The sequence below is a fragment of the Suncus etruscus genome, chromosome X (genome assembly GCF_024139225.1).
Source record: "Suncus etruscus isolate mSunEtr1 chromosome X, mSunEtr1.pri.cur, whole genome shotgun sequence".
NCBI lineage: Eukaryota > Metazoa > Chordata > Mammalia > Eulipotyphla > Soricidae > Suncus > Suncus etruscus.
The window spans coordinates 127,969,176-127,995,948 of NC_064868.1; the positions used below are offsets into that span (position 1 = coordinate 127,969,176).

General features: G+C 37.8%; 1 protein-coding gene across 5 annotated transcripts in view; it reads left to right on the forward strand.

The window, feature by feature from the left end:
- The window catches only part of CHRDL1 (chordin like 1), a 174,195-nt gene that overhangs the window by 43,526 nt on the left and 103,896 nt on the right, over positions 1 to 26,773 (forward strand). For all 5 annotated transcript variants that reach the window (XM_049767595.1, XM_049767598.1, XM_049767596.1 and 2 more), the window contains exon 3: positions 12,868 to 12,961. In XM_049767595.1, coding sequence (XP_049623552.1) covers positions 12,868 to 12,961 — 94 coding nt within the window. The remainder of the gene's footprint in view (positions 1 to 12,867; positions 12,962 to 26,773) is intronic.

Consider the following 26,773-nt stretch of genomic DNA (forward strand, 5'->3'; position numbering starts at 1 on the left):
CCCATAGAGTCATTCCCTACTTAGTACTCACATATCATTCCTGGGAGGGTTCAGAGTTGATTTAAAGTGCTGAACTTGAACATGATTGGTCTGCATACAATATATGCTTTTCAACCCAATGAGCCATATCTTAGACTCAGCTTCTCTTTTTCCATCATCTTCATCATCACTTTTTCCCACAATAACAGAAAGAAGAAACTCTTGTTTTGAATGAAATATGGATAACAATATTAATTAAAATCGTTTTGATTGAAAGTTGTCAGAGCTAGAACTCCTGTTTGTAATAGTAAATCAAATGGTGTTCTAGCTAAAATCCCAAACTTTAGCCTTTACTTAAAATATATTGGGTGAGGGGGCCAGAGAGATAGCTGGAGGCAAGGCATTTGCCTTGCATGCAGAAGGATGGTGGTTCAAATTCCGGCATCCCATATGGTCCCCCGAGCCTGCCAGGAGCGATTTCTGAGCATAGAGCCAGGAGTAACCCCTGAGCACTGCTAGGTGTGACCTAAAAAAACAAACAAAAAACAAAAAAACAAATATTGAGTTAAATGGGGGTCACACAGTGTATTTATTGGACCAATCCAGATCCATATGCTTAGATACATTTTTGTCTGGTGTGGTAGCAACTCAGTGGACCCATAACTTATCCCTTCCATTCCAGGACTTTGAATAAATGATAATGGGGTCAAACTAGGCTCTGCAGCTTAATCTGGAGAATGATAGCTATGTCACAGAAGTAGATCAGAATAAACCTCTGTCTAATTGGGGGAGACTATAAAATGTAGCAGTAGTGAACTTCCACTTAAAAAACTATGCCCCCATGCTAACAACCAGCCCAAATTAGGTGCTAGTGATGAGAAAAGGGACGATAATGCTAATTTCATTCAGCTTCTCTGTAATGTGGTATACACTATCTGGCCGAGTTCCTGCATGATTCCCAAAGAAGTGTAGTCCCCATGACCTTAAAAATATTTTTATTTATTTATTTATTTATTTATTTATTTATTTATTTATTTATTTATTTATTTATTTATTTATTCAGTGATGCTTGAGAGTTACTCCTGGTTATGCCCTTAGAAATCGCGCCTGCGCGACCCCCCCCCCATAGACTGCAGAGGCCAGCCGCGCCAACGGGGAGTAGGGACCCCCGGCGTCCATGGTGAGTGCACTCTTTTAGGGCGCTCACACGTGGACGACCCGCAGCCGCCAGCCACCCTGCGCGCGACCCCCCCCCAGAGACTGCAGAGGCCAGCCGCGCCAACGGGGAGTAGGGACCCCCGGCGTCCATGGTGAGTGCACTCTTTTAGGGCGCTCACACGTGGACGACCCGCAGCCGCCAGCCACCCTGCGCGCGACCCCCCCCCATAGACTGCAGAGGCCAGCCGCGCCAACGGGGAGTAGGGACCCCCGGCGTCCATGGTGAGTGCACTCTTTTAGGGCGCTCACACGTGGACGACCCGCAGCCGCCAGCCACCCTGCGTGCGACCCCCCCCCATAGACTGCAGAGGCCAGCCGCGCCAACGGGGAGTAGGGACCCCCGGCGTCCATGGTGAGTGCACTCTTTTAGGGCGCTCACATGTGGACGACCCGCAGCCGCCAGCCACCCTGCGTGCGACCCCCCCCCATAGACTGCAGAGGCCAGCCGCGCCAACCGGGGAGAAGGGACCCCAGGCATCCAGGGTGAGTGCACTCTCCTAGGGCGCTCACAGGTGGACGACCCGCAGCCGCCAGCCACCCTGCGCGCGACCCCCCCCCCCATAGACTGCAGAGGCCAGCTGGTTGGCACAGAGACCACACCACCCGTTGCCTCAACTTCCAGGCCCCAGAGTTCATCCCACCTGACCCGAGCGTAGACTGGGGAGGACATTCCCTAGTACCTAGTGGGCCGGAGTCACCTGCCCAGCTGGGACAGGTGGGACGAATAGACTAGGTGAGCTTGGGCCTGCCCCCTGGACCTTTAGGTAACCTAGAGCAACCTAGCCCCGAGCCCCAGAGTGGACCGGAGACCCCCCCTAGGGCTGAGAGCAGCTACCGGGAGGGCTTGACTGGGGGAATTTCTTCCGCGGTAACTCGGAGGAGCAGAGCTTCATTGACCCCCAGATAAGGGAGGGAACAGAGAGTCAGGCTCAACAGCGCCCGCAACCAGTGTGGCCAGAAGCAGAACTACACCTGCTGACAGAAATTAAGAGGAAGACTGACTTCCAAGTAGTAGAGGAGAGGAGAAAAAGGAGAGGAGAAACAGTGCCCCCCACCACTGTGGTCAGGAAAGGGCCAGTACTAGCTGCCAACAAAAGGGGAAAACAACTAACCAGGCCACATAAAGAGTACAGGAGGATCAAAACCTCAGCGAGTTCACCCAAAAGTCCCTCTAGAACCACCCTCAGGGAGGGAACCAACTCCCACACCACAGGGGATCAAAACAGGTGAAAATTAGAAGCACAGCACTCTAAAACACACCATTAAATACAAAGAAGTATGCGTAAATCAAGGAGATCACTAATATCTGGAGATATGGTGACAAACTCTTGCAAGCTTCCAAGTCCACCAAAACGCACAGATACACGCGATGAAGACCTAAAAGCAGCTATGAGGAAGGAAATGCAAGAATTAATAAAAGGAATGAGAGAAACCCTAGCTATCGAGTATAAGAAATCTATGGATGAACAAATCAGCCAAATTAAAGAAGAAATGTTAAAGAACATGAGAGATTCCATACAAAAAGAAGTGAAGGAATTAACAGACAAAGTAACAAGCCTTACAAGCAGAAACACAGAATTGGAGAAACACATTGAAGAACTCGAAGGAAAACTGCAAACAAAAAATGATCAAGAAACCAACAAAGAAATAAAAGGCAAAGCACTGGAAGGAAAGGTCCAGTATCTAATGAACAAGGACAAAAGAAACAACCTAAGAATTGTGGGTATACCAGAAGGGGAGGAAGTAGGGAAAGGGGAAGAACAAGTAGTCAGAGAGATAATAGCGGAGAACTTCCCCACCCTCTGGAAGGATACTGCAATGCCAATACAGGAAATAAAAAGAGTTCCCAATAAGATAGACCCCAATAAACAAACACCAAGACACATGGTAATCAAATTGGCAAAAAACAAAGAGAAAGAAGAACTCCTTAAAGCAATAAGGAAGAAAAGAAGGGCCGGGAAGGTGGCGCTACAGGTTAGGTGTCTGCCTTGCAAGCGGATGGACCTCGGTTCGATCCCCCGGTGTCCCATATGGTCCTCCCAAGCCAGGGGTGATTTCTGAGCACATAGCCAGGAGTAACCCCTGAGCGTCAAACGGGTGTGGCCCAAAAACCAAAAAAAAAAAAAAAAAAAAAAGAAAAGAAACCTCAAGTACCAAGGTAGGGACATAAGAATCAAACCAGATCTCCCATTTGAAATAATTCAAGCAAGAAGACAATGGAATGACATATTTAAACGACTGAATGAAAGAAATTTCCAACCTAGGGTCCAATACCCAGCAAAACTTACATTCATATGGGAGGATAGACTAAAAACATTCTCAAACAAGAACGAATTTGAACTATTTGTGCAAACAAAAACGATCCTAAACGACTTACTCAAAGACGAATTACACAATCCAAACCCCCGATTGTAACAAAAACCACCCTACACAACACAACTACACAACAATCCTCTCTCTCAATAATCTCCCTAAATGTTAACGGACTAAACTCTCCAATTAAAAGACACATAGTAGAGAACTGGATTAGGAAAAATAAACCGGACTTCTGCTGTCTGCAAGAAACACACCTACAGATGCAGGATAAGCACAGGCTTAGAATAAAAGGATGGAAAGTAATTATTCAGGCCAATGGAAAACAAAAAAGAGCAGGGACAGCAATTCTTATATCAGACCAAATTGCATTCAACCTCAAGAAAGTGATCAGAGACAAAGAGGGTCACTACTTACTGATCAGGGGAACATTAGATCAAGAAACACTAACCCTGGTCAATATCTATGCACCTAATGTAGAGCCAGCAAAATATGTGAGGCAACTACTGGCAAACCTGGAGAAACACATGAAGGGAAATGTGATAATAGCAGGGGACCTCAATACTCCACTATCACCACTGGACAGATCCACCAAACAGAAAAATAGCAAAGAAATAAGAGCTCTGAATGAAAAATTAGAAGATTTAGGGCTAATAGACTTATATAGAGCCCTCCACCCCCAGAAAGCAGAATACACATTCTTCTCAAGCCCACATGGAACCTTCTCCAGAATAGACCATATATTAGGATACAAAGCCAACCTATATAAGACCACAAAGGTAAGGATCATTAGAAGTACCCTCTCAGATCACTATGCCACAGAGCTCAAAATTGAGGTCAAGAAGAAGCAATGGAGAAAAACTAATACCTGGAGATTAAACAACATGCTGCTCAACAACAGCTGGATCAAAGAACAACTCAAGGAAGAAATAAAAAGATTCCTTGAGACAAATGACAATGAAGAGACAACATGTCAAAATTTATGGGACACAGCAAAAGCAGTAATTAGGGGGAAACTCATAGCAATACAGGCCTATATCAAGAATCAGGAAAATAACAAAACCAACAGTTTAAAAGATCACCTCAAAGAATTGGAACATCAGCAACAGAGAAGTCCAACCACATCCAGAAGGCAAGAAATAATAAAAACCAGAGCAGAAATAAACAACATAGAAACCAAGAAAACAATATAAAAAATCAATGAGACCAGGAGTTGGTTTTTCGAAAAAATAAACAAGATAGACAAACCACTGGCAAAACTCACCAAAAAAAAGAGAGAAAACACCCAAATCAGTAGGATCACAAATGAAAGGGGAGAGATTACAACAGAACCCCAAGAAATACAACATATCATGAGATCATATTATGAACAACTATACTCAACTAGGCTAGAGAACCCAGTAGAAATCGATAGATTCTTGGAAAAACACCCTCTTCCAAGACTGGAAAAGGAAGATCTAGAAATCCTAAACAGACCAATCACCTCAGAGGAAATTGAAGATGTAATTAAAAAACTCCCTAAGAACAAAAGCCCAGGCCCAGATGGATTTACAGGTGAATTCTATCAAACATTTCAAGAAGACTTACTACCACTTTTCCATAGGCTCTTCCAAACCATAGAAAAAACAGGAATCCTCCCCAACTCCTTTTATGAGGCTAATATCACACTCATTCCCAAAGAAGGCAAAGACACTACCAAAAAAGAAAACTACAGACCAATCTCACTAATGAACATAGATGCAAAGATACTCAATAAAATATTAGCAAACCGAATCCAGCACTTCATCAAAAAGATCATACATCACGATCAAGTGGGATTCATCCCAGGAATGCAAGGTTGGTTCAACATACGCAAATCAATCAACATTATACACCACATCAACAACATGAAAGACAAAAACCACATGATCATATCAATCGATGCAGAGAAGGCATTTGACAAAATCCAACATCCTTTCATGTTAAAGACACTCAGCAAAATAGGGTTAGAAGGAACCTTCCTCAAGATAGTTACAGCTATCTATGAAAAGCCTACAGCCAACATTATACTCAATGGTGAGAAACTAGAAGCATTCCCACTAAGATCAGGAACTAGGCAAGGCTGTCCACTCTCTCCACTCTTATTCAATATAACCTTAGAAGTCCTAGCAATAGCAATCCGACAAGAGAAGGAAATCAAAGGAATTCAAATTGGGAAAGAGGAACACAAGCTATCTCTCTTTGCCGACGATATGATGATATACATCGAAAACCCTAAAGAGTCCACAGTAAAACTCCTAGAAACAATTAACCAATACAGCAAAGTGGCTGGTTACAAAGTCAATACACAAAAGACAGTAGCGTTTCTATATACAAACAATGAAGTTGAGGAGAGAGAGATTAAAAATACAATTCCATTTAAGATAGTATCAAAAAATATCAAGTATCTAGGAATCAACCTTACAAGAGAAGTGAAAGACCTATACCAGGGAAACTTCAAAACACTCCAGAAAGAAATTGAAGATGATCTAAAGAAATGGAAGAACATCCCATGCTCATGGATAGGTAGAATTAACATAATCAAAATGACTATCCTACCCAAACTCCTATATAGATTTAATGCAATCCCTATCCAAATCCAGACACAATTCTTTAAAGAATTAGAACAAGCATTCACAAAATTCATCTGGAACCACAAAAGACCCAGGATAGCCAAAAAAATACTGAAAAACAAGAAGCTGGGAGGCATCTCCTTACCTAACTTGAAACTATACTATAAAGCCATAGTAATCAAAACAGCATGGTACTGGAACAGAGACAGGACATCAGACCAGTGGGTCAGAACAGAATTCCCAGACATAAACCCCCAGGTATATAGCCAACTAATATTTGATAAAAGAGGCAAGAATCTGAAATGGAACAAAGAAAGCCTATTCAACAAATGGTGTTGGTACAACTGGAAAACCACATGTACGAAAGTGAAAATCAACCCATACCTTACTCCTTATACAAAAATCAACTCAAAGTGGATCAAAGACCTTGAAATCAGACCCGAATCCATAAAGTTTATTGAGAATAAAATAGGCAGAACACTCAAAGACCTATATATCAAAAAGGTCTTTGAGAATGGAGCACCAATGGCAAGAACGTTAGCATCAAATATAAACAAATGGGACTACATCAAACAAAAAGCTTCTGCATGGCAAAAGAAACCCTGCTTAACACAAGAAGACAGCTAACAGAATGGGAAAAAATCTTTTCACTCGACATATCAGATAAAGGGCTGATATCTAGAACATACAAAGCACTCAGAAAGCTGAGCCCCCCAAAACCAAACAAAGCTATAAAAAAAATGGGGAGACGAAATGAATAGACACTTCTCTGAGGAAGACAGAAGGATGGCCAACAAACACATGAAAACATGCTCACCTTCACTCATCATCAGGGAGATCCAAATCAAGACAACAATGAGATACCACCTTACACCAGTGAGGATGGCCCACATCAAAAATAATGGAAACAACCTTTGTTGGCGGGGATGCGGTATGAAAGGAACTCTCATCCACTGCTGGTGGGATTGTCCCCTAGTCCAACACCTATGGAGGAAAGTCTGGAGAGTGCTCAAAGAACTCAGAATTGAGCTGCCATTTGACCCAGCAATTGCCCTCCTAGGCATATACCCACAAGATGGAAGGACATTCATTCCAAAATACGTATGCACCCCACTATTTATCGCAGCACTCAGTATAATAGCCAAATCTTGGAACCAACCTAGGTGTCCAACAACGGATGAATGGATCATTAAGATGTGGTACATATACACAATGGAATATTACATGGCAGTTAGAAATGATACGATCACAGACTTTGCAGCAACGTGGATGGACCTAGATCATGTTATGTTAAACGAAGTAAGCCAGAAGACAAAAGATAAACACAGAATGGTAGCACTATTCTGAAACACCTAGAACATATATTTTATACACAACTAATACCTAACAATCATATAACAGGGTTTAACAGGGTAGAAACTCCGATCACTGTAATAGTCAACATATACGTGGGAGCAGTGTCCAAAATACATGAAAAAGGAACAATGCAAACTCTTGACTGCACATTATACCACAAGGAAAACAGCAACAACAGAAACAGCAACATGGAGAGAACAGGTATGTAACCAGACTCCTACAACAAAGGCCCACAATAATCCCTTAGAGATCGTAAACAGGAACACAAGTATAGAACACCGCGGGAAATCACGTAATGCAATGGCAACATACCATAACACTACGTTTTAATCCCTTTACCTTACTATATTTTAAAAATAACCTCTCAGCTTTTCTTTCCACAGGCGCCCTTAGATACAAAGGGCGGACAAACTAAGATGGCAATTCGGGATACCACACGAGATACCATACCTTGCTTGCACTATGAGACGGCCACGAGAAAACTCTTTAACATACACTTTATCTCTAGGTTAAACCTTCTTTTAGGAATCAAAGCACGTGACCAGTCAGACCACCAAAGCAGTACCTGCGATGTACAGACCTAAACTACAGGCTCTAGTCATCGAACACATTCAACCAAACCAGCATTCCCTTGCTATTCTCTCCTTTCTTCTCTCTATTTTTTTTCTCTTCTCTTTTCTTTTTCTCTTCTACTCTTCTCTTTACTTTTTTCCCTTTCTCTTCTCCCTTTCTACGGTATTTTCTCTTTTCTCTTCCTTCATACCCCTCCCATATACCTTCCCCTTTCTCCCCCCCGGAAATCCAACTATCCCTTCACCCCTCAATCCCATCCAGATCTCCCACCATATTAAAACTCTCCACCCTCAGTCCTTAATCTTTTAGGCATCAAGATCGACCTCCTACCCAATGAACCAGTACCCAGCACCCAGGCGAGGGGACACCCAACCGAACCCACACATCGTCTCCTGCAAGAAAAGACAGCCAACTCCCCTGTGGACACATGCTGCGAGACCCTCCCTACCAACTCCCCCTAACATGGACTGTTTCTTGAAACCGGACTTAGGTCCAATAGTATCCCCAATGCAAGAACTCTTCCAAGACCTCCCAGCTGCAAATTTTTACCAATCTGAAGGGGGGCAGGGGGTGTGATTGGAAGATGCCTGGGAACCCACACACCACAAGAAAAATCCAAAAGACAATGGGAAAACTGTACTTCCAACATAGGCATAAGACCTGTAATACACCAACTCTTTACCTGTTCTCTCCCAAATGCAAAGTAGTCTTTTGCACCACGTTGGTCCTTTAAAAACTTTGCTAACTCATTTTATTTTTTTTATTTTTTTAATTAACTTATTTATTTAAATGTTTGCCTTACATATACATTTGTGGGCACATACACTTTTATTTCCTTTTTTTTTTTTTTTTAATCGTCTTTGGGTATGTGACCTATCTCTGTTACCCACTCTGTCCACCCCAAATACTCCGACATATAATGGAGCACCACTTCCCCCTGCAAAGGCACACTAAATAAAGGGGAAATCTTACATATTTAAAAAAAAAAGAGCTCTTATCTACTAGAGATAGGAACTCATAGTTGTTTACAATACAGGGTTATCTCCTACCTTGAAAATATGTCAAGTGGAATCAACTTAGACCTCAGGTGATTAGATACCATTCAACCAGCCTTGAACCCTGGATCCCAGACATAGAAACGGCACAGCTCCTCACAACAGCTGTAAGAAACAATCTCCATCTGGGACAGCCTTATTACTGCAGGGTCAACAACAAGGGCCAGCTCTAACATGATATCTCGACAATGAGGAAAATGTGAACAACTTGACCTTAGAGCAGTTTAGCCTACCTCACCAGCTAACGACAAGACAAAACCAGAAGACGCGGCACCCTTTGGTAGGTCCAAAAGCCAAGATCGTGATTTACAGATGACTGGATACTAGAACCACGACCAGACTGTATACATCTTGGGACCAATAAAAAAGCCCTAGTCTAGGGTTTGAACTAAAACCTGCACAATAAGCATGATCCCCAGTCCCAAAGGTCCGGCAGAGACAATTGTAACGGAAAGGGGCTTCTGGAAGAACAAAGAAAGACGCTATCCTAGATGCCTTCCTAGGTTCAGCGCAAAGACCAAGATCACCAACCACAGAAGATGGATTAAAATGGCACTGAGGTAACAGAACCTCTAGATTCACAAAGACTGACTTCACCATAAGTCCCACCTCAGGATATGTACAGATACTGGGACTGCTAAACACAGAGCTCTGACGGTATCACACTGGACAGAGCAGAAGCCTTCCACACACCAAAAAAAAAAAAAACCACAACCTGGAGAGTAATGATCCTGAGCAAAGACTAGAGCTGATTCCATGACAGTATACTCCAAGGACGGAGAAACCCCATATCTTATAGGGCAAGTGAATTCCTTTTCGAATGACCCCAATATTTACTGTGCCAGGGCAGGAGGGAAAAAAAAATACAAAAAACACAAAACCTTGGTTATGTGTATATATATATATATATATATATATATATATATATATATATATATATATATATATATATATATATATATATCTTACCTTCATTTATTATTGTTATTATTATTTTTATTTACCTAGCTATTTTGGTCGATTCCTCAGTTTGGATGTGATTATTGAAATTGTTGGCCCCAATTATTCTTTTTTTTTTCTTTTCTTTCTCTTCCTTTCTTTTCTTTCGTTATGTGCTACGCCATGTTTCTTATTTCAAGACCACGGCGTGTTTTTTGTTTGTTTGTGTTTGTTTTTAGTTTGTTTTGGTTTGTTTTTTATCTGTTTTTTTGTGGTGCTTATCGTTATAGCTGGAGTCCTCACTGGATATTTGACACTTCTTTTGGTACTGGTGGAGTGTTTCAACTTCTTTTTCTCCTTCATTTCCCAAATCGATGATGAGAACCTCTAGAAGGATTCTGCCCATTTTCGGGGTATTAAACTCTTACCCCGGTTTATTTATTTTCTCTTTTTCAGGCAAAACCACGCAACTTGAACTAGCTACCCCTGCCCCTACTTAGAGGGGGAAATAAGGGAGGCATCAAGACCAAACTGATGCAAGACTACTAAGTAGTTGGTTAGAGACAGAGGGGACCACATATTCTAGCCGCCCTGGGGGTGAGGGAAGAGGAAATGGGAGGTAAGACAGAAACGGGGGTGTAGGGAGGACAATTTGGGGATGGGAATCCCCCCTGATTTTATGTAAATATGTACCTAAAATATTATTGTCAACAATATGTAAGCCACTATGATCAAAATAAAAATTATATTAAAAAAAAAAAAAAGAAATCGCGCCTGGCCAAGTTGCTCTACTCCTGTGACTGCATGGATTCACTATCAGAACTAGAGCTAGGTCTTGGGCCAGACTGCCTGCTTTGAGACAATGCTTCCCAAGAACAATTCAATGTAAGACTTTGGACATGTTCTTAAACCTTTGTAACTTAAATCAAGGAGAATATTTTCCCCTTTCATTTAAACACAATGACTATAAAGTTGTTCATGATTGAGTTTCTGACATAGAATATATATTACCTTTCAACAGTTCTCATTTTCTGCCAACAATGTCTCCAGTTTTCCTCCCATCCTCTCCCTTGCCTGACAGTGGAGCAGAAATTTTACTTCTTTCTCTTGCTCTTTCTCTCTATATCTCTCCCCCCTTTTACCCCTTTAGACACTATGGTTTTCACTACTGTTATCGATGGGGTACTGTACATATCACTTTATCTTAGTTCAATACCAGTTATTGTCCAAAGTGATCATTTCCAACTATCATTGTCTTAATGTTCCCTTCTCTACCCTACCTACATTGCTGCTATACTACTTGTGGCATGCTTCCAGGGACTGGTCCTCCTGGCCACCATTTCTATTGTCTCTGGAAGTTATTATTATAACACCTTTTTATTTTTTTCTAACATCCCACAAATGACTGAGTTTATACTATGTCTGTCCCATTCCCTCTGACTCATTTCACTCAGCATAATACTCTCCATATATATAGATATATAGATATACATATATATCCATGTCTAAGCAAATATATGACATTTTCCTGATGGCTGCATAGTATTCAATTGTGTAGATATACCATAGTTTCTTTGACCACTCATCTGTTGTCAAGCTTCTAAATTGTTTCCAAATTCTGGCTATTGTGTTGTAAAGAACATAGGTGTACAAAAGACTTTTCTGTGTTGTGTTTTTTTGCTCCTAATTTATATCACTAGGAATGGTATTGTTGAACCATATGGGAGCTCAATTTCTAGTTCTTTGAGGAATATCCATGTTTTCCGAAAAGGCTTAGCAAGTCAGGAGTCCCATACACAGTGATTGAGAATCCCTTAAGGATAATAATTTTTAAAAGTTCTTGTTATAGTAGTAAGTACAGGTCAAAGTTTGCTATCATCATCCCCATTATCACACATCTTATTCCATCACAATATCCTCTTGTTCTCCCAGATTTTGAGTCTAGGAAAAAATCACACTGTCTCTCTTCTTCACTCATCTCCAAACATTTGCCCTCTTTGTTGCCCTCTTGACTTGGAAAGGCATCTGCATCTCTGGTCTCCCTAACTTGCAAGATGCTACTGGCCACGTGTGGAGATTTTAATATCTGTAGTCTTTTCTCCAGAATTCCCTGTCTCTAGCCATAGTTCTTCCTGCCCACTTCTTTCTTGCCCATAAGATATGTTACAAAATCTTCTTTGTTTTCATTAATTCCTGCTCAAGATCCTCAGAAATTTGTTTCTGTACCTCTGTCTATCCAACTGGCAGTGCTCAGGATTACCTTCAACTCACAAATATACTCAAATTCAATGTCTTTTTTGTCTCTGGTTTCTCTTTCCCACTTTTGTGGTCCCAGTTTCAATTAGATTCCAAGTAGACTCCTAGAGACCAACTCAGCTTCTGCCTTTGATCAAGGTCTTCCCCAGTCAGGCTTATCACCTTTGCTGGTATGGAAAACTAAATTATGTGCACAAGCAAATTAGAGAGTCAGTTTTAGCAACTCGAAATCCCATTCCAGCTTCCATATGTGCAAATAGTAAGCTAGTGTCACCTGCTTTGCATCTAATTTCTTGAAAGAAATTCTGTCATCGCCATATTGTTACGTGTGATTTAAACATGACCACATTGTACTACACATTTTGGTTCTTTCCTATGCTTTATCTATCTGTCCTACACTTTTCTATAAAAATCTGTAATAAAAGTGATAACTTTGAAAAAAAAAAAAAAGAAATCGTGCCTGGCTTGGGGACACCGGGGGATCGAACTGTAGTCTAACGTAGGCTAGCATTGACAAGGCATATGCGTTACCACTCCTCACCATAGCTCCGGCCCTTATTTTTATTGTTATGCTTCTTGTCTTTCAGAATGGAAATGTGCTTTGTAGCAGAATCAAATGTCCAAGTCTTCAGTGCCTCTCCCCTGTGCATATTCCTCATCTGTGCTGCCCTCGCTGCCCAGGTAAACCAACTTACCTCCAGCTATGAACTGATTTCTCCTTCCTCAATCCAAACTACCTATATCTTCTATTCCTTAGAATGAATGTCCAAACAGAAATAACAGTAGGATGTCTTTCAGCAGCCTAAAATGGCTCCTGTATTCTGTTTCTAGATGAAGCAAGACATATTTTAGACTCTAGTAAATAGGTTAATATTTTGATTTTCATTGGACATTTAACAATTGAAGATTGGGAGAAAGAAATTTGGCCCAAAGATTTTTTTTGTTGTCATAAACAGCCTCTCCCTGTCAAGGGCAGTAATCATCAGTGGCATTACACATGGCAGCACATACCCTATGGAATTAGTTCTGGAATTACATGTGAACATAGCTTCTAAATGAGGAGGGGTGTTGATATATCAGAGGAGATTAATCAGTGAGGTTTATGATATAAATCTGTATGGTGTTGAATAGCCAACTCCTTCAGACAGCAGTCTTACTATATCGACATTAATAACAGTAATTCTAATTGGATAGGTAGACAGAATTTTTCACAGGACTTTTAGAACATCTATTTTCAAAGTTTTCATCTAGTGTATTTATCTGAGGCAGGGCTCCCTCAGCCCACATCTGACTGAGGCCTAGTTCCCATAGATTGATTCAAAATGCTCATGAGATTTATAGAATTCCTCAAAATCACAATGGCAGTATTGGGATCTGGGTAGCAGAAGCCTTGTATTCACGTTATTCAACAGACAGAGGTACTTTAGTTGGTTTTCATATGTGGATGGTAAGGGTTCAGTGGACCCTTTAAAATTTTCTTTTCTGTTTTTGGTGTAACTGCACATACACATAGATTCCTTTAAAAGGGTTCTTTATTGTTATTTATTTATTGTTTATTTGTTCTAAAAGGGTATATATATATATATATATATATATATATATATATATATATATATATATATATCCCCTAAGTAGTGACGAAGCACTGGTTTGAGACAAAATTGGTACCTTTATAGAAGTGAGAGATTTTCCAGAATATATAAATATTCTGAGCAAAAAGTTATGGATCTGGCATTGGATCAATCTGACAGTTGTCTTTGAATATCTAAATGTAACTTAAAAATTTGTGATTTCTTGCTTCTTCTACTTAAAATAGGTCATGAAGGTGTGGTATTGGTAAGGTTCTGATAAATGCTAGAAAGTTTCTGATAAAGAAGCTAATCAAGAAAGTTATTTTTTATCTGCCAAGTTACTTATCAGATAATGTATGAAAGTTTACTTTTCCCCAGAAGTCTGAAAAGGTGGTTTAATGTCATAGAAATATCTAAGCAATGTAAAATTCTTCTTCCTTGTGAAAAGAGATAGATAACACATAGAAAATGAAAACACAAAACAAACTATAACTATCATTTCTCCCGGCTATCTAATAGGAAACATTATTGAAGAATATGAAAGGTATAAAGTAACAGTGATTTTAGGATTAAAAGGAAGTGTTAACATGAGTAAGGTCATAAAACTCAATAAATAGAAAAGTGAAGTAAATTAACATATTATCTTTAAGATGTAAAAGCCCATTTTATAAAGTATAAAAGCCAATTGGTTCTTTCCAATATCTTAATATTTCTGCATATCACTTCCTTGTGAATTCATTTATTCTTGCTATTATAGAAGTTAATAGTTTTTACTGTGTGTAGTGCACTTAAGTTATCTAATCCTTCTGTGCAAAAGATGCCCTTTTTACATTTATTATTGAATGATAATTTGATTGGATATAGAATAGTGCATACACATCTTTTCCACAGATTTTTGAAGGTACTGATAAATGAATTGTTGGCATCATTTGTCAACAAGTGTAAGACATAATATTCACAAATATGTAGGCTTTAAAGTCCAAAGTTGTTTCTTTTGTAACTAATTTGTTATAATCCTCTATTACTGAGGTCATTCACAAACTGAATATGTAAGGTGTACAAATGTAATACACAAAACTGATATACAACATTTTTATTTAACTTATTTGACATGATTTTTTAGAAAAATATCTCAAAGTTCAATTCAAATTTATTTAATATTTTATGAAAAGTAATCTGTTTGTCATATTTTTGTATTAAACTGTTAATTCATTTAATATATTATTTCTTTATTTATTAATTAATCCTTTATTTTTACATTTTAATGCATGCCCCATACTCCATTATTGAATATATATCACCTTAGAGTGTTCATCAATTCAGAAATTCTTTCTTCATCCTTTTTATATTTTGAGAATATTTTGTATTTTGATTATTTTATTTTTAATAACTATATTTCCTCTAAGATTTTAACTATATTTTAAAATGTTGACATGTTATTCATTTTGTAAACCCATGTATTCACAATCTTCTTTTCTCTATTTCTTTAAAAAAAATTTCAGTATCTTTAAAATTTATTTCAGATAAAAGCTATATTGTTTTCAGACATGAATTATTTTGTTGATATTTTAAACAACATTTCTTATTTCTTTCTTTTTTTTTTTTGTTTTTTGGGCCACACCCATTTGATGCTCAGGGATTACTCCTGGCTAAGCACTCAGAAATTGTCCCTGGCCTGGGGGGACCATATGGGACGCTGGGGGATTGAACCGCAGTCCTTCCTTGGCTAGCGCTTGCAAGGCAGACACCTTACCTCTAGCGCTACTCGCCTGCCCCAACATTTCTTATTTCTAAGTCTCCATTTATAAACAAAATATGACCAGAAAGATAATATACAGGTTAAGGTGCTTGCTGTGAACATTGTTTTTATTCCCCAAGTACATTAATTACACTGCCATGAGTGACTTCTCAGCACAAATCCACGCATAATTTCTGATCATTGTAAGGTGTGGCTCATAAAACAATTTTTTGTGTAATCATTCATACAATTTTAAGTTTTTCGTGAGGAAATTGTTTCAGGTCATAAATCAGTATAAAAGAGCTGGCTCTTTTCATTTCCTTTCTTCTTATTTTATCAAGCACAAGAATTACACATACTTGGTTAAGCTTTAACCAGGTTATCTAGTATATCTCAACTTGAATCTTTCATAAAAAGATCTCTTTAATTTTAGCACTGTGTTTTGCAATATTGTTAATGGTAGGATCTCATGAGTAAAATATTCCAAAATCCACTTTACATCAGAGTACCGCTTCCCTCTCCCCATCCATTCTATGATAAACATTTCATTGACGACCATTTCTTAGCTTCTGCTGCCCTTGTGTACGTGTTAGTCATGTATTTTATGTCTCCTTAGATCCCAAACATGAGATCATATATTAGGGATCTGTTCATTTTATTGTAACTTCTCTCAGCATGATACTCTCTGATTAATTCAGGTAACATCAAATCATTTGATTTGATCTTTTCTAAAGCCAAATTTTATTCCAGTGTGCATGCATTTCATATATGTACCATAGTTTCTTTATCCAATCATTAGATACTTGGACTGTTTACAGGTTTTCACTAGTGTGCCTGCAATGAACATGAGCTTACAAATATCTATTCAGAGCAGAATTCTTGGACTTTGGAATGGATGCCAAGGAGCAGGATAACTGGGTCATATAAGAGCTCTCTTTCTAGTTCTTTTAGAGGTGCTCAAATAGTTTTCCAAAAAGTTTGAAACAGTTGACATTCCTACCAGAATAAATGAGGGCTCCCCTTTCCCTACATCCACATCATCACTGTTGTTTAATTTTGTGTTATGTACCAGTTTCACTACTGTGAAACTAGCTGTGGAAATCCATAGCTAGTTTCTAGGCAAATGAAGAATTAGAAAAAAAACCATTTTTTAATTCCAATTCATAATTTTGTCTCAGAATATCAATTGGCAATTAATTTAACAAAAGTTATATTATATGTAATATATCTCATATATAATATAATGCATATTACATAGAACACAAGATATATTATACATAACAAAAGTCAAGTACTAAAGAAATAAAAGCATACCAGGAAATAGAAACATATCCTCTGTTCATATATTATAAAGATCAATATTTTCAGGATGATAATTTTTCACAAAGAATTTTATAGAGTCAATGCAGCCTATAAAATATTTGATAAATATTTTATCCTAGAATAAAATATTATGGGAGGCTTCACTTTTCCCACTTTTAAACTATTCTATAAACCTGTAGCAATCAAAATAGTGCATTTCTAAAATAAGAACAGAGTCTCCTATCCATGGAATAAAATGGAAAACACAGGTTGAGTTCCACAGGTGTTCAACAATGGAGCAAAAGCAATGAAGTAGGGACCCATTTCAATTCCTGGCACCCAATGGTCCCTCAGCCTGCAGGAGTGATTGCTGAGTGCAGAGCCAGGAGTGACTCCTGAGAGCCGCTGGGTGTGGACCAAAAAACCAATCAATCAATAAAGTTTTAAAAAACACAAAATAAGTTAAAGATAAAAAACAACCAATATCAATAATTGGAGGAGGGAGAGCTGTCGAGAATTTATGCAGACATATAGGTAGCCAAAATGTATATAAAGAGAGCTCTTAAAAAGAGAGAGATCTCTCAATCACTTATAAGGTAAATGCAAGTTGAAATGGCAATGAACTCAGACCTTCACATGCCTGTGGCCTATTTATGCTATGCTTCAGTTTCCTTATATAATGCTGGTTTTATATAATGATTTGGACTTGGAGTTCAGCTGTAATTTTCTATGTTTGACCATCAGTCCAACTACCATTGTCAAAATGATTCCTTCTTTGCCCTAAATACACTCTCCTACTTTTGTGGTGGGCTTCCTACCATGGTCCTCTTGGCCCTTGTCTCTATTGTCTCTGGATATTAATACCATACTTGCTAAAACATTCTTAATGCAAAAGTCTAAATTGCATGAACCTGCATTCCAGGGTCTAAGCATGATTCTCTATAGATCCTGATGATTAAAGATTTGTGGGGGAAAATTCTGCATCTTCTCTTTGAAGGAAGTGGAATGTCAAATGGAGAAAATAGAGAAAAAGTATATGAACAACTCCTTTCACTTTTTGAATATAATTTTATTACCAAACGAATTCTTTAGGGCAACCTGGATCTTAAATCCTGAATTCGTAAAACCTTCACCATGGTTAGTCCATTAATAATTTGATATTCAGGGGCCAGAGATAGCACTGAGATAGGGCATTTGCTTTGCACACTGCAGATTCAGGACGAAAGGTCGTTTGAATCTCGGGATCACATATGGCCAGCCAGGAGTGATTTCTGAGTACAGAGCCAGGAATAAACCCTGAGCGTCAAAGGGTGTGGCCAAAAACAAACAAAAAAGAACTGTTGTAAAATTACCAAAATATATAATTTGATCTGTTACTAGGAAACACATTCACAGTGTTCCCTTTTGACTAAGTATAAAGAATGTTTAACTCTAAGATGTTGTTTTTGTGGGTTTTTTTTTGTTTTGTTTTTAATAGTCCAGGAGTCAAATCTGGGGCTTCATAAATGCAAAGCAAATTTTTTAACACCGAGATATATCCTCTGCCCCAATTCTATATAATTTAATAGGAATAGTAGATAAAATTTTGTTGAGAGGCACCCCTTACACCAGTCTTTTAAATTCAAGGTCAGTTAAGAAAATTATTTTTCCAGTGATGAAGTCTATGTTTGCCATAAGTAGAGATGGAATTTCTACACTATTTCTTCCTTATTAAAATCAGGTTAAAAATTCGCTACACAATGTAGGTATTTTTACATAAAGCAATATGTCTTTTTTCAAAAATCCTCACATACTTAACTCTCAGATGCTGGTTTTGTGGGGGGGGTTGTTTTTAATAGTGCCAGGAGTCAAACCTGGGGCTATAAGTTAACTTATGGCCAAGTAATATTCCACTGTGTGTATATAGTTTCTTTATCGAGCCATCAATTCTTGGACACTTGGGTTCCTAATATATTTAGGTTATTATGGATAGTGTCACAAGGAACATAGGAGTGTAAAAGTCTTTTTTCTATTTTTTTTTTTTGGTTTTGGGGCCACACCCGGCGGTGCTCAGGGGTTACTCCTGACTGTCTGCTCAGAAATAGCTCCTAGCAGGCATGGGGGACCATATGGGATGCCGGGATTCGAACCAACCAATTTGGTCCTGGATCGGCTCTTTGCAAGGCAAATGCCACTGTGCTATCTCTCCAGGCCCCGTCTTTTCTCTATTTTAGATTTTGGCCCTTGGGGCCTATTCCAAGTAGTGGACCTGTGAGATCAAATGGAAGCAAATTATCTAGATTTTTAATAATGTTTGGACCAACTTACATTCCCACCAGCAGTGAATCAGAGTCCCTCTCTATTTGCAACCAAGCCAGCACTGGTTGTTCTTGTTCTTTTTAATATGTCCCAATCTCAGTCTCTCTCTTTCTCTGTGAGCTGATAACTCATTGCATTGATTTGCATCACTCTGATGAATAATGAAATAGAGCATTTTTGTACCTCTTGGCCATTTGTATTTCTTCTTAGAGGAAGATTGTGTTCTCCCTATTTTTTATGAAGTTGGATGTTTCCTTAGATTTCTAGTAGTTGAAGAATAATTCACTGACTCTGGATTCACCTTTTATTTATTTTTATTTTTTATTTAATCACCATGAAGTAACAAATTTTTCCATGCTTGGATCTCAGACATAATATGTTTCTTTACTAATCATTCACCACTTTACCAGTTCTTACCTCGCCCATTTGCTATATATTTTGTATATTTATATCTGTGCCTTATATATCTTGATTTTTAACCCTTTATCATATGACTTATGGGTAAAAAAATTTTCTGTCTTTGTGCCCTGGTCATTGTTTCCTTTGAGGCACAGACCTTCTTAGTTCATGTAATCCTATTTTTAAAAATGGTTGCTTCCACTTCATCAGTGGTATTTCACTCTGGAAGATGTCTTTAGCTATAGTGATATGGAGAATTCTGCCTAAAAGTCTTCAATCCATTTTGATTTGATTTCTATTGCATGCCATTAGAAAAAGATCTGAGTTCATTAATTTTTATATAGAAGACCAGTTTCCCAACACTTCTTGTTAAAGGGACTTTCCTTGCCCACTTCATATTTTTTCTCTTTGATAAATTATTTACTGATAATATATCTATAGAATTGTGTCAATATATTCCACTCTATTCCATATATATGAGGGTCTATATTCCAGTACCATATTTTTTTTATTATTATCAATTTGTAGTAGAGTTTGAAGCTGAAGCAAATGAAATCTCCTATATTATTTTCCCCAGAGATTGTCTTAACAATGTGGAGAGCATTCATTTTTCCACATAAACTTCAACAGTGTTTGACTTCTTTATTTGAACAATTACCTACATATATGGATTGAGAGTTGATGAGATTCAGTCCTTACTGTACAATGGTATGAGGAGTCTTGTCATTTTAATGATATTAATCCTCCCAATTGATGAGCAGATGATATGCTTTCATTTTCTTGTATCCTCTTACTTCTTGAGGTATTTTATGTAGTTTTCGTTGTATATGTCTTTACATCTTTTGGTAATCTGATTCTGAGATATTTGATATTTGATATTTTATAGTTGTAAATTGGATTGATTTTAATATTTCTCTTCTCCTTCATTATTTGTACATAGGAAAACCAAGGACTTCTGTGAATTATTTTTGTAGCCTATCACATTACTATTCAAATCTATTGTTTCTAGGAGTCTTTTGTATAGTCTTTAGGATCTTTTAAATATTTTATCATCTCATCTGCAAATAGTGATAGCTTTACTTCTTCCTTTTCTATTTTAATATCTTTTTCTTATCTAATTGCTATCACAATTACCTCCAGTACTTATTGAATAGAAATGATGAATTTGGATTACCATATTTTATGCCTATGGATTTACCCTTTTTTGTGGTTTTTGGGTCACACCCAGCAGTGCTCAGGGGTTATTCCTGGCTCCATGCTCAGAAATTGCTCCTGGCAGGCACAGGGGACCATATGGGATGCCGGGATTTGAACTGATGACCTTCTGCATGAAAGGCAAACGCCTTACCTCCATGCTATCTCTCCGGCCCCTGGATTTACCTTTTTAAGTGGTGACATTACATGGAAGTTAAGGGATATATAGAAGATGTGAAACTCTGAGTTATAAAGATGAGGAAATGTCACTAAGATCAGAGAAAATCGTGTAATAGCACTTAACACATAACATATGGACAAACTGAGCTGAAAGAAGAAGGTGGGTTGAATTGCAAATAGGATAAAATACTGTGTTTCTTCATGGTTTACTAATTTTGGTTTCATCAATATACTTGAAGTTTAGTAGCTGTCACTCAGTGGGATGGATTATTCAATTTCTTGACAAATTATGTATGTCCAAATACAATCTCATTCAGATACCAAAATTACTCTATTATTTATTAGTTGTTAAGCAAGTTTAAATTTTACAAGTGTAGATTATAAAAACCTATACTGTAGCAGAAAAAGACTATAAAAGATAAAATGGGTATAGTAGAAATGATGTAAGATCACCCTTGATGTCTATACAACCACTTTCTAAGATACCTTTCACTGTATTCTATAATATCATTTCCATGATTTTTCTTCATAGTGCAGAATTTAAAGATATTAAGTTAAGTTGCACTCAAGTTGTTATTAGTTGAGGTGATCTTTGTCTCTGGCAAACCCTGGGGATTTTATTACTTTAAAAACAAAATAAAATGAAACAAATAAGATTTTCTCTTAGTATGCTAGATAAAATAATCCTTTATATTTTTGCCACCTCCAGTGGTATTCAAGGGTTACTACTGGCTCTGCATTTAGTAATAACTCTGAGAGCTGGAGGAACAATATAGCATGTATAGGATAGAATGAAGGTCAGCCACCTCAAATCAAGCACCTTACCCTCTGTACTATTTTCCTGCCCCATTTTATACTTTTGTTTTGTTTTGTATTTCTGCTTTATACTTTTAAGAACACTATTATTTCCCATCATTTTGGCACAAGAGAATCTGTTGTTCCCAATAATTCTTCCATGTTTTTTTAAGTTTTTTAAATATAATAATAATCTTTATTTTGACCAAAGTGGATTACATAGCTTTCACATTACATATCTTTCACAGTAATATTTTAGGTACATATTGACATTGAATCCAGGAATTCCCACCACCAAAGTTGTCCTCCCTCCATCCCCGTTCCCAGTATGCATCCCATATCCTTCCCCCCCCCCAAGCTGCTAGTTTAAGTTGTCCCCTCTGTGTCTAGCTTGTTGTAGATTGGGTATTGATTCTGTTGTCATTGGCTTTGGATTTGGTGTTTAAGTCCGATCATTTTTTTCAAGTTATGTGGTTTTATTTGAAGAAGAGAAAAGTAATAAACTGGGGTAAAAGTCTAATATGCCAAAAATGAGGGGAATCCTTCTAGAGGCTCTCATCGTCAGTTTGAAAGATGAAGGAGAAAAAGAAGGTGAAACACCCCAACAGTACAAAAAGAAGAGTCAAATATCCAGTGAGCACTCCAGTGATAAAGATAGGCACCACAAAAAAAAAGCCATGGTCTTGAGTTAAAAAACATGGCAGAGCACCTAAAGAAAGAAAAGAAAAGAAGAAAAAAACCCAATATTAATGGAAATGGGGACAACAACTTCAATAACCACACCAAAACAAAGAAATCGACAAAAAGTAGATAGGTAAATAATAATAATAATAATAATAATAATAATAATAATAATAAAAAATGAAGAAAAATATATAAAAGATAAAAATGTTTTGTGCTTTTTGCCGTTTTTTCCCTCCTGCTCTGGCACAGTAAATATTGGGGTTACTCGAAAAGGAATTCACTTGGCCTTAGTGCTATTGGGTTTCTCCACCCTTGGGGTATATTGCCATGGGATTAACTATAGACTCCGTTCAGGTTCATTTACTCTACCAGTGGTGTTTTCATGGTGTTTGGAAAACTTCTGCTTGTCCTGGGTGATGAAATAAGACCTCTGTATCTAGAGATCTCAGTATCTGCATTTACAAAACCTCTTACCAGTAAAATCACTGCTTTCACCTTGCATGTCACCAACCTTGGTTTAATCCTCAGAATTGTTATGTGTCCACGAGGAGTGATCCCTGAGCATAGATCCAAGAGTAAGCCCTGAGTACCACATGTGGCTCCCAAACCAAATAAATCTATGAAAAATAAAATAAAATCACCTTCTGTATGATGACATATCTTCTCAAGCTTGTTGCAAAGGGTACGATTTTATAGAACATGCATATTGAAATAAACCTGAGATTTTATTAATGCAGGTCTTATCAGAGACTTTAATATATTAGCATAAATTATGAATTTTAATAAGCTATATATGGGATGCACTGTTTTACAAACTTATGTAGCCACTGTATTTGTTTTCTTTGTGAAACGTTTGGAAGGATTAGTATTTTTAATATGAAAGTCTAATCTTACGCCGTTCACTTTCCAGAAGTTATTTTTGTTATAACAATAAGCTACTGGTGCATCTGCTCTTATTTTGGAGTAGTTTTTTCCTATGGTAGTAAATAATTTTAGAACAAGGCCTCAAACAATTGTTGGCCATATTTTAGTATGTTAAGGACCACATTACAGGTTTTGCAATAATACAGGCACCTAGACCTGCACTAGAGACTGATTCATTATAGTGAGAATTTTGAACTTCAAAAAAGCACTTGAGTTAATTAATTCTGATACACTTGGATGGATTGCACTACGGTAACAGGGAACTTAGCTTCTGGAAACACTTCGCTTCGGTGACACTTTCCCAGGACCAGGCCTTTAGCAACATACGCTCATAGCTCCATCTGGCAAGTTTCCCTGCTTTTCCGGAGCCCCCCACCCCAAACCTTTGCCTTCTGCTATTGATCTACAGACTGAACCCCTAGCTGTCATGTCCAGAAAGATGGACCCTCCTATGTGGAGCTACTCCCTCTGCCCCACCCATCGTTCATGACTTATTGTTGGCAAGAAATGAATGACATTTCTAGGAATTGGCCCAGGAATTTCTGCTGATAAACAAATGGAACTCTCAAAGGGAGAAGCAATCAACATAGTTTGAAACAAAATCGGTGTTCTCCGGTTAGTCTGTTTTCAACTTAGCTTGACATGAGAGTCACGTCGAGGGTATTTAAGGAAAGTATTAGTAAAATGTCCATTGGTGAGTTTTCTTTCTCTTTAAGGACTGATACTGATCACAGACCCTGGTTTCTGAATAAGTAAGTAGCCCAGGTGATGAATACCTTAATATCCTGTGACCAAAACACACCACTGACCATTATCTCAGCCACTTTGCCCCACTTCCCTCCTTGTCAAGTCTCTTGATATCTGAAATCCTATTATAATTATGGCTTCACAATTTTAGTTTAGGCTTGATATCTGATAAATACTTCTATCATCATTGAAAGTCTTAAATCTTAGTGTGTATTACTGCACAAATGATCTAAAAAGTAGACTAGGATGGTGACAGTAGAGTGAGGGGGAGAATAGAGTGACATGAGACATGAGACAAGGTTGAATGAGGTAGATGTGGAAGAGTTAGGCTTTCCCTGCTTCACAGTACAGAGGACAACTTAATTTTCAGAAACATCAAGGATATGTTCTTTATTCATAACAGAGGACACAGTGGTTTCTAGGATGAGTTGCATGCTCTAATGCCCTTGTTATGTTACCTTGAGCCAAAAGGTGTCACCATCCGAGTTTTAGATACAAAAATAACTATAACCTTGTAGGTTTACCAGATTATTTGCAGCCAAAAGGACAAATACAATTTTTATTAGAATTTATTTTCTTACTGTTGTGTTTAGAACTTCACAATGTCAGCTATTCAAAAAAGTGATTTTAGAAAACGGACTGGCAGGGTGTCAGTTATAGAAATGTATTCCCAAATCCACCTCTTCACAAGACTTCCATTTTTGGACATCAGAGTGCTTTATTTTACAATCATCTTCATGTTTTGTGTCTCTCTCTTTGCCATATAAACACTCAGATTAGAAGAGTGTGAAGTGGGTCGACAGCAGACGACGTACAACTGCTAAACTAGTTTTTGGTAATTGTTTTAGGGTTGCACACTTTTAGTTGCAAGAGGTTCATATGTAAAGTATCTGTAAAGAAAGGAATAAATGAAAGTTGTTTGCAGGAGGGAGAAGGTTGGATTTCTTTCTTTTACCACTAAGGAGAAAGAGAAAGATTGGCTGTAGAGGTGACTTTTAAAATATGCATATAAGGAAACTCTCCACTAAAGCTCCATTTTCTTTTCTTTAACACAGCTCTCTGCACATTCACAAGTTCATGCTTTCAGATATGTCAACATAAAACATAATCGATGCACACCAACCTCCCTGTATGTGGTATGTTCCTGTATTATCTTATTAGATGAAAACCAGAGATTGAGAAATCCAGTGAAATGTGACTTTCATTCTTTTGTTTTTTTTTCTCTTCCTTTGTCTGTACTTTTGTTTATCCCTCTTTTTCACTCACATTTTACAAAATGTATCCCATTCTTTTACTATAAAATTTTATTCTAGCAAGAGACGCATAACAACTTTAACCACTTTAATCATTTTAAGTGGACAGTTCTTTGGCATTTACATTGTTGTGCAACCATTACCACCATCCATCGCCAGAAGTTTTTTCTTCCTAATTAAAACTCTGGAAACCTTAAATACCAACTCCCCATATGCCCTTCCCCTTGCCCTTGGAAATTTTCCTTCTGTTTTCTGTCCCTATGAATTTTACTGCTCTAAGTATTTAATATAAATCGGACTCAGCATGTATAATTCATTTTGTGATTGATTTACTGTGCTTAGCACAAAGTCTTCAAGGACTGTGCATGCTGTAGCGTGTCTTTCTCCTTTCCAATTGAGAAACAGCATGAAGAAGAAATTTGAGAAGATGAAAAACGAAGTCAACTGACAGCCAACTAGAAGAATCTAGCAAATGCTCATAGAATGAATAAGACCTCAGAGGCCACATTGTCTGTACCAATGATATCCATGGCAAGCAATAACTAGAAGTAGTAACTATGTGAAATTCTAGGTTTTGAAAGACAGATATAGATGCTGATTTCTGAAAAATTTTGTCATAGAGCAAGAGCTTTGTCCTGGTTTTATTTTACTTGTCATTCATTCCAAAAAGAGGCTCCTAAGATTGCTTTCTGAGGGAAATCATATGTGAAATCATATCTGGAGCCATCGGTATGGTTTTATTGAAAATATTATTAAAGGACCAGAGTAGCAAGCCTCTGAGGCAATGCTGAAAGTAACATGTAATTACTGAGACTGCTGAAAGAAAAACCAAAGGAACATCAACTATCTTTAGAAAGATTAATAGGCCTTTGTGTATACTGATCAGCTTTCACCTTCCATCTCCAAAGGAGAATAATAAGCAAAAATGAACCTCGGTATAAAAAGTTAGATTAAAATAAGTACCTCCATACATGAATGGATAAATAGAATTCGAAATATTTTAAAAGCCAACCTCTTTTAGCTCAAGTTGAATAAAAGCAAGATGCACATATATTCATAAATGTATACTATGTAATTCTGTTTCTATGATGTTGAAAAAAGTTAAAATGTTTTTCAGAGAGATATATAAGTGGGATAAAAACCAGTGTATGCCTCTATGTACCTTAAATATAACTGTGAAAGACTTGTAATTTACATGGGTCTCAATAAAAATGATTTTAGAAAATCAGTGTAAACAAGATAATGATTACCCCAAAAGTTAGAACTGTGAAGGCATGTAATGGGCAAAATGCCCCTTCTGGGGTGTTATCTATGTTCTCTTTCTTGAACAAGTCACCAAGGTGTTTGAAGGTGTTCAAATGTACACTTATTTTTGAGATGTGTTATATTTCCCAATATAATTTATACA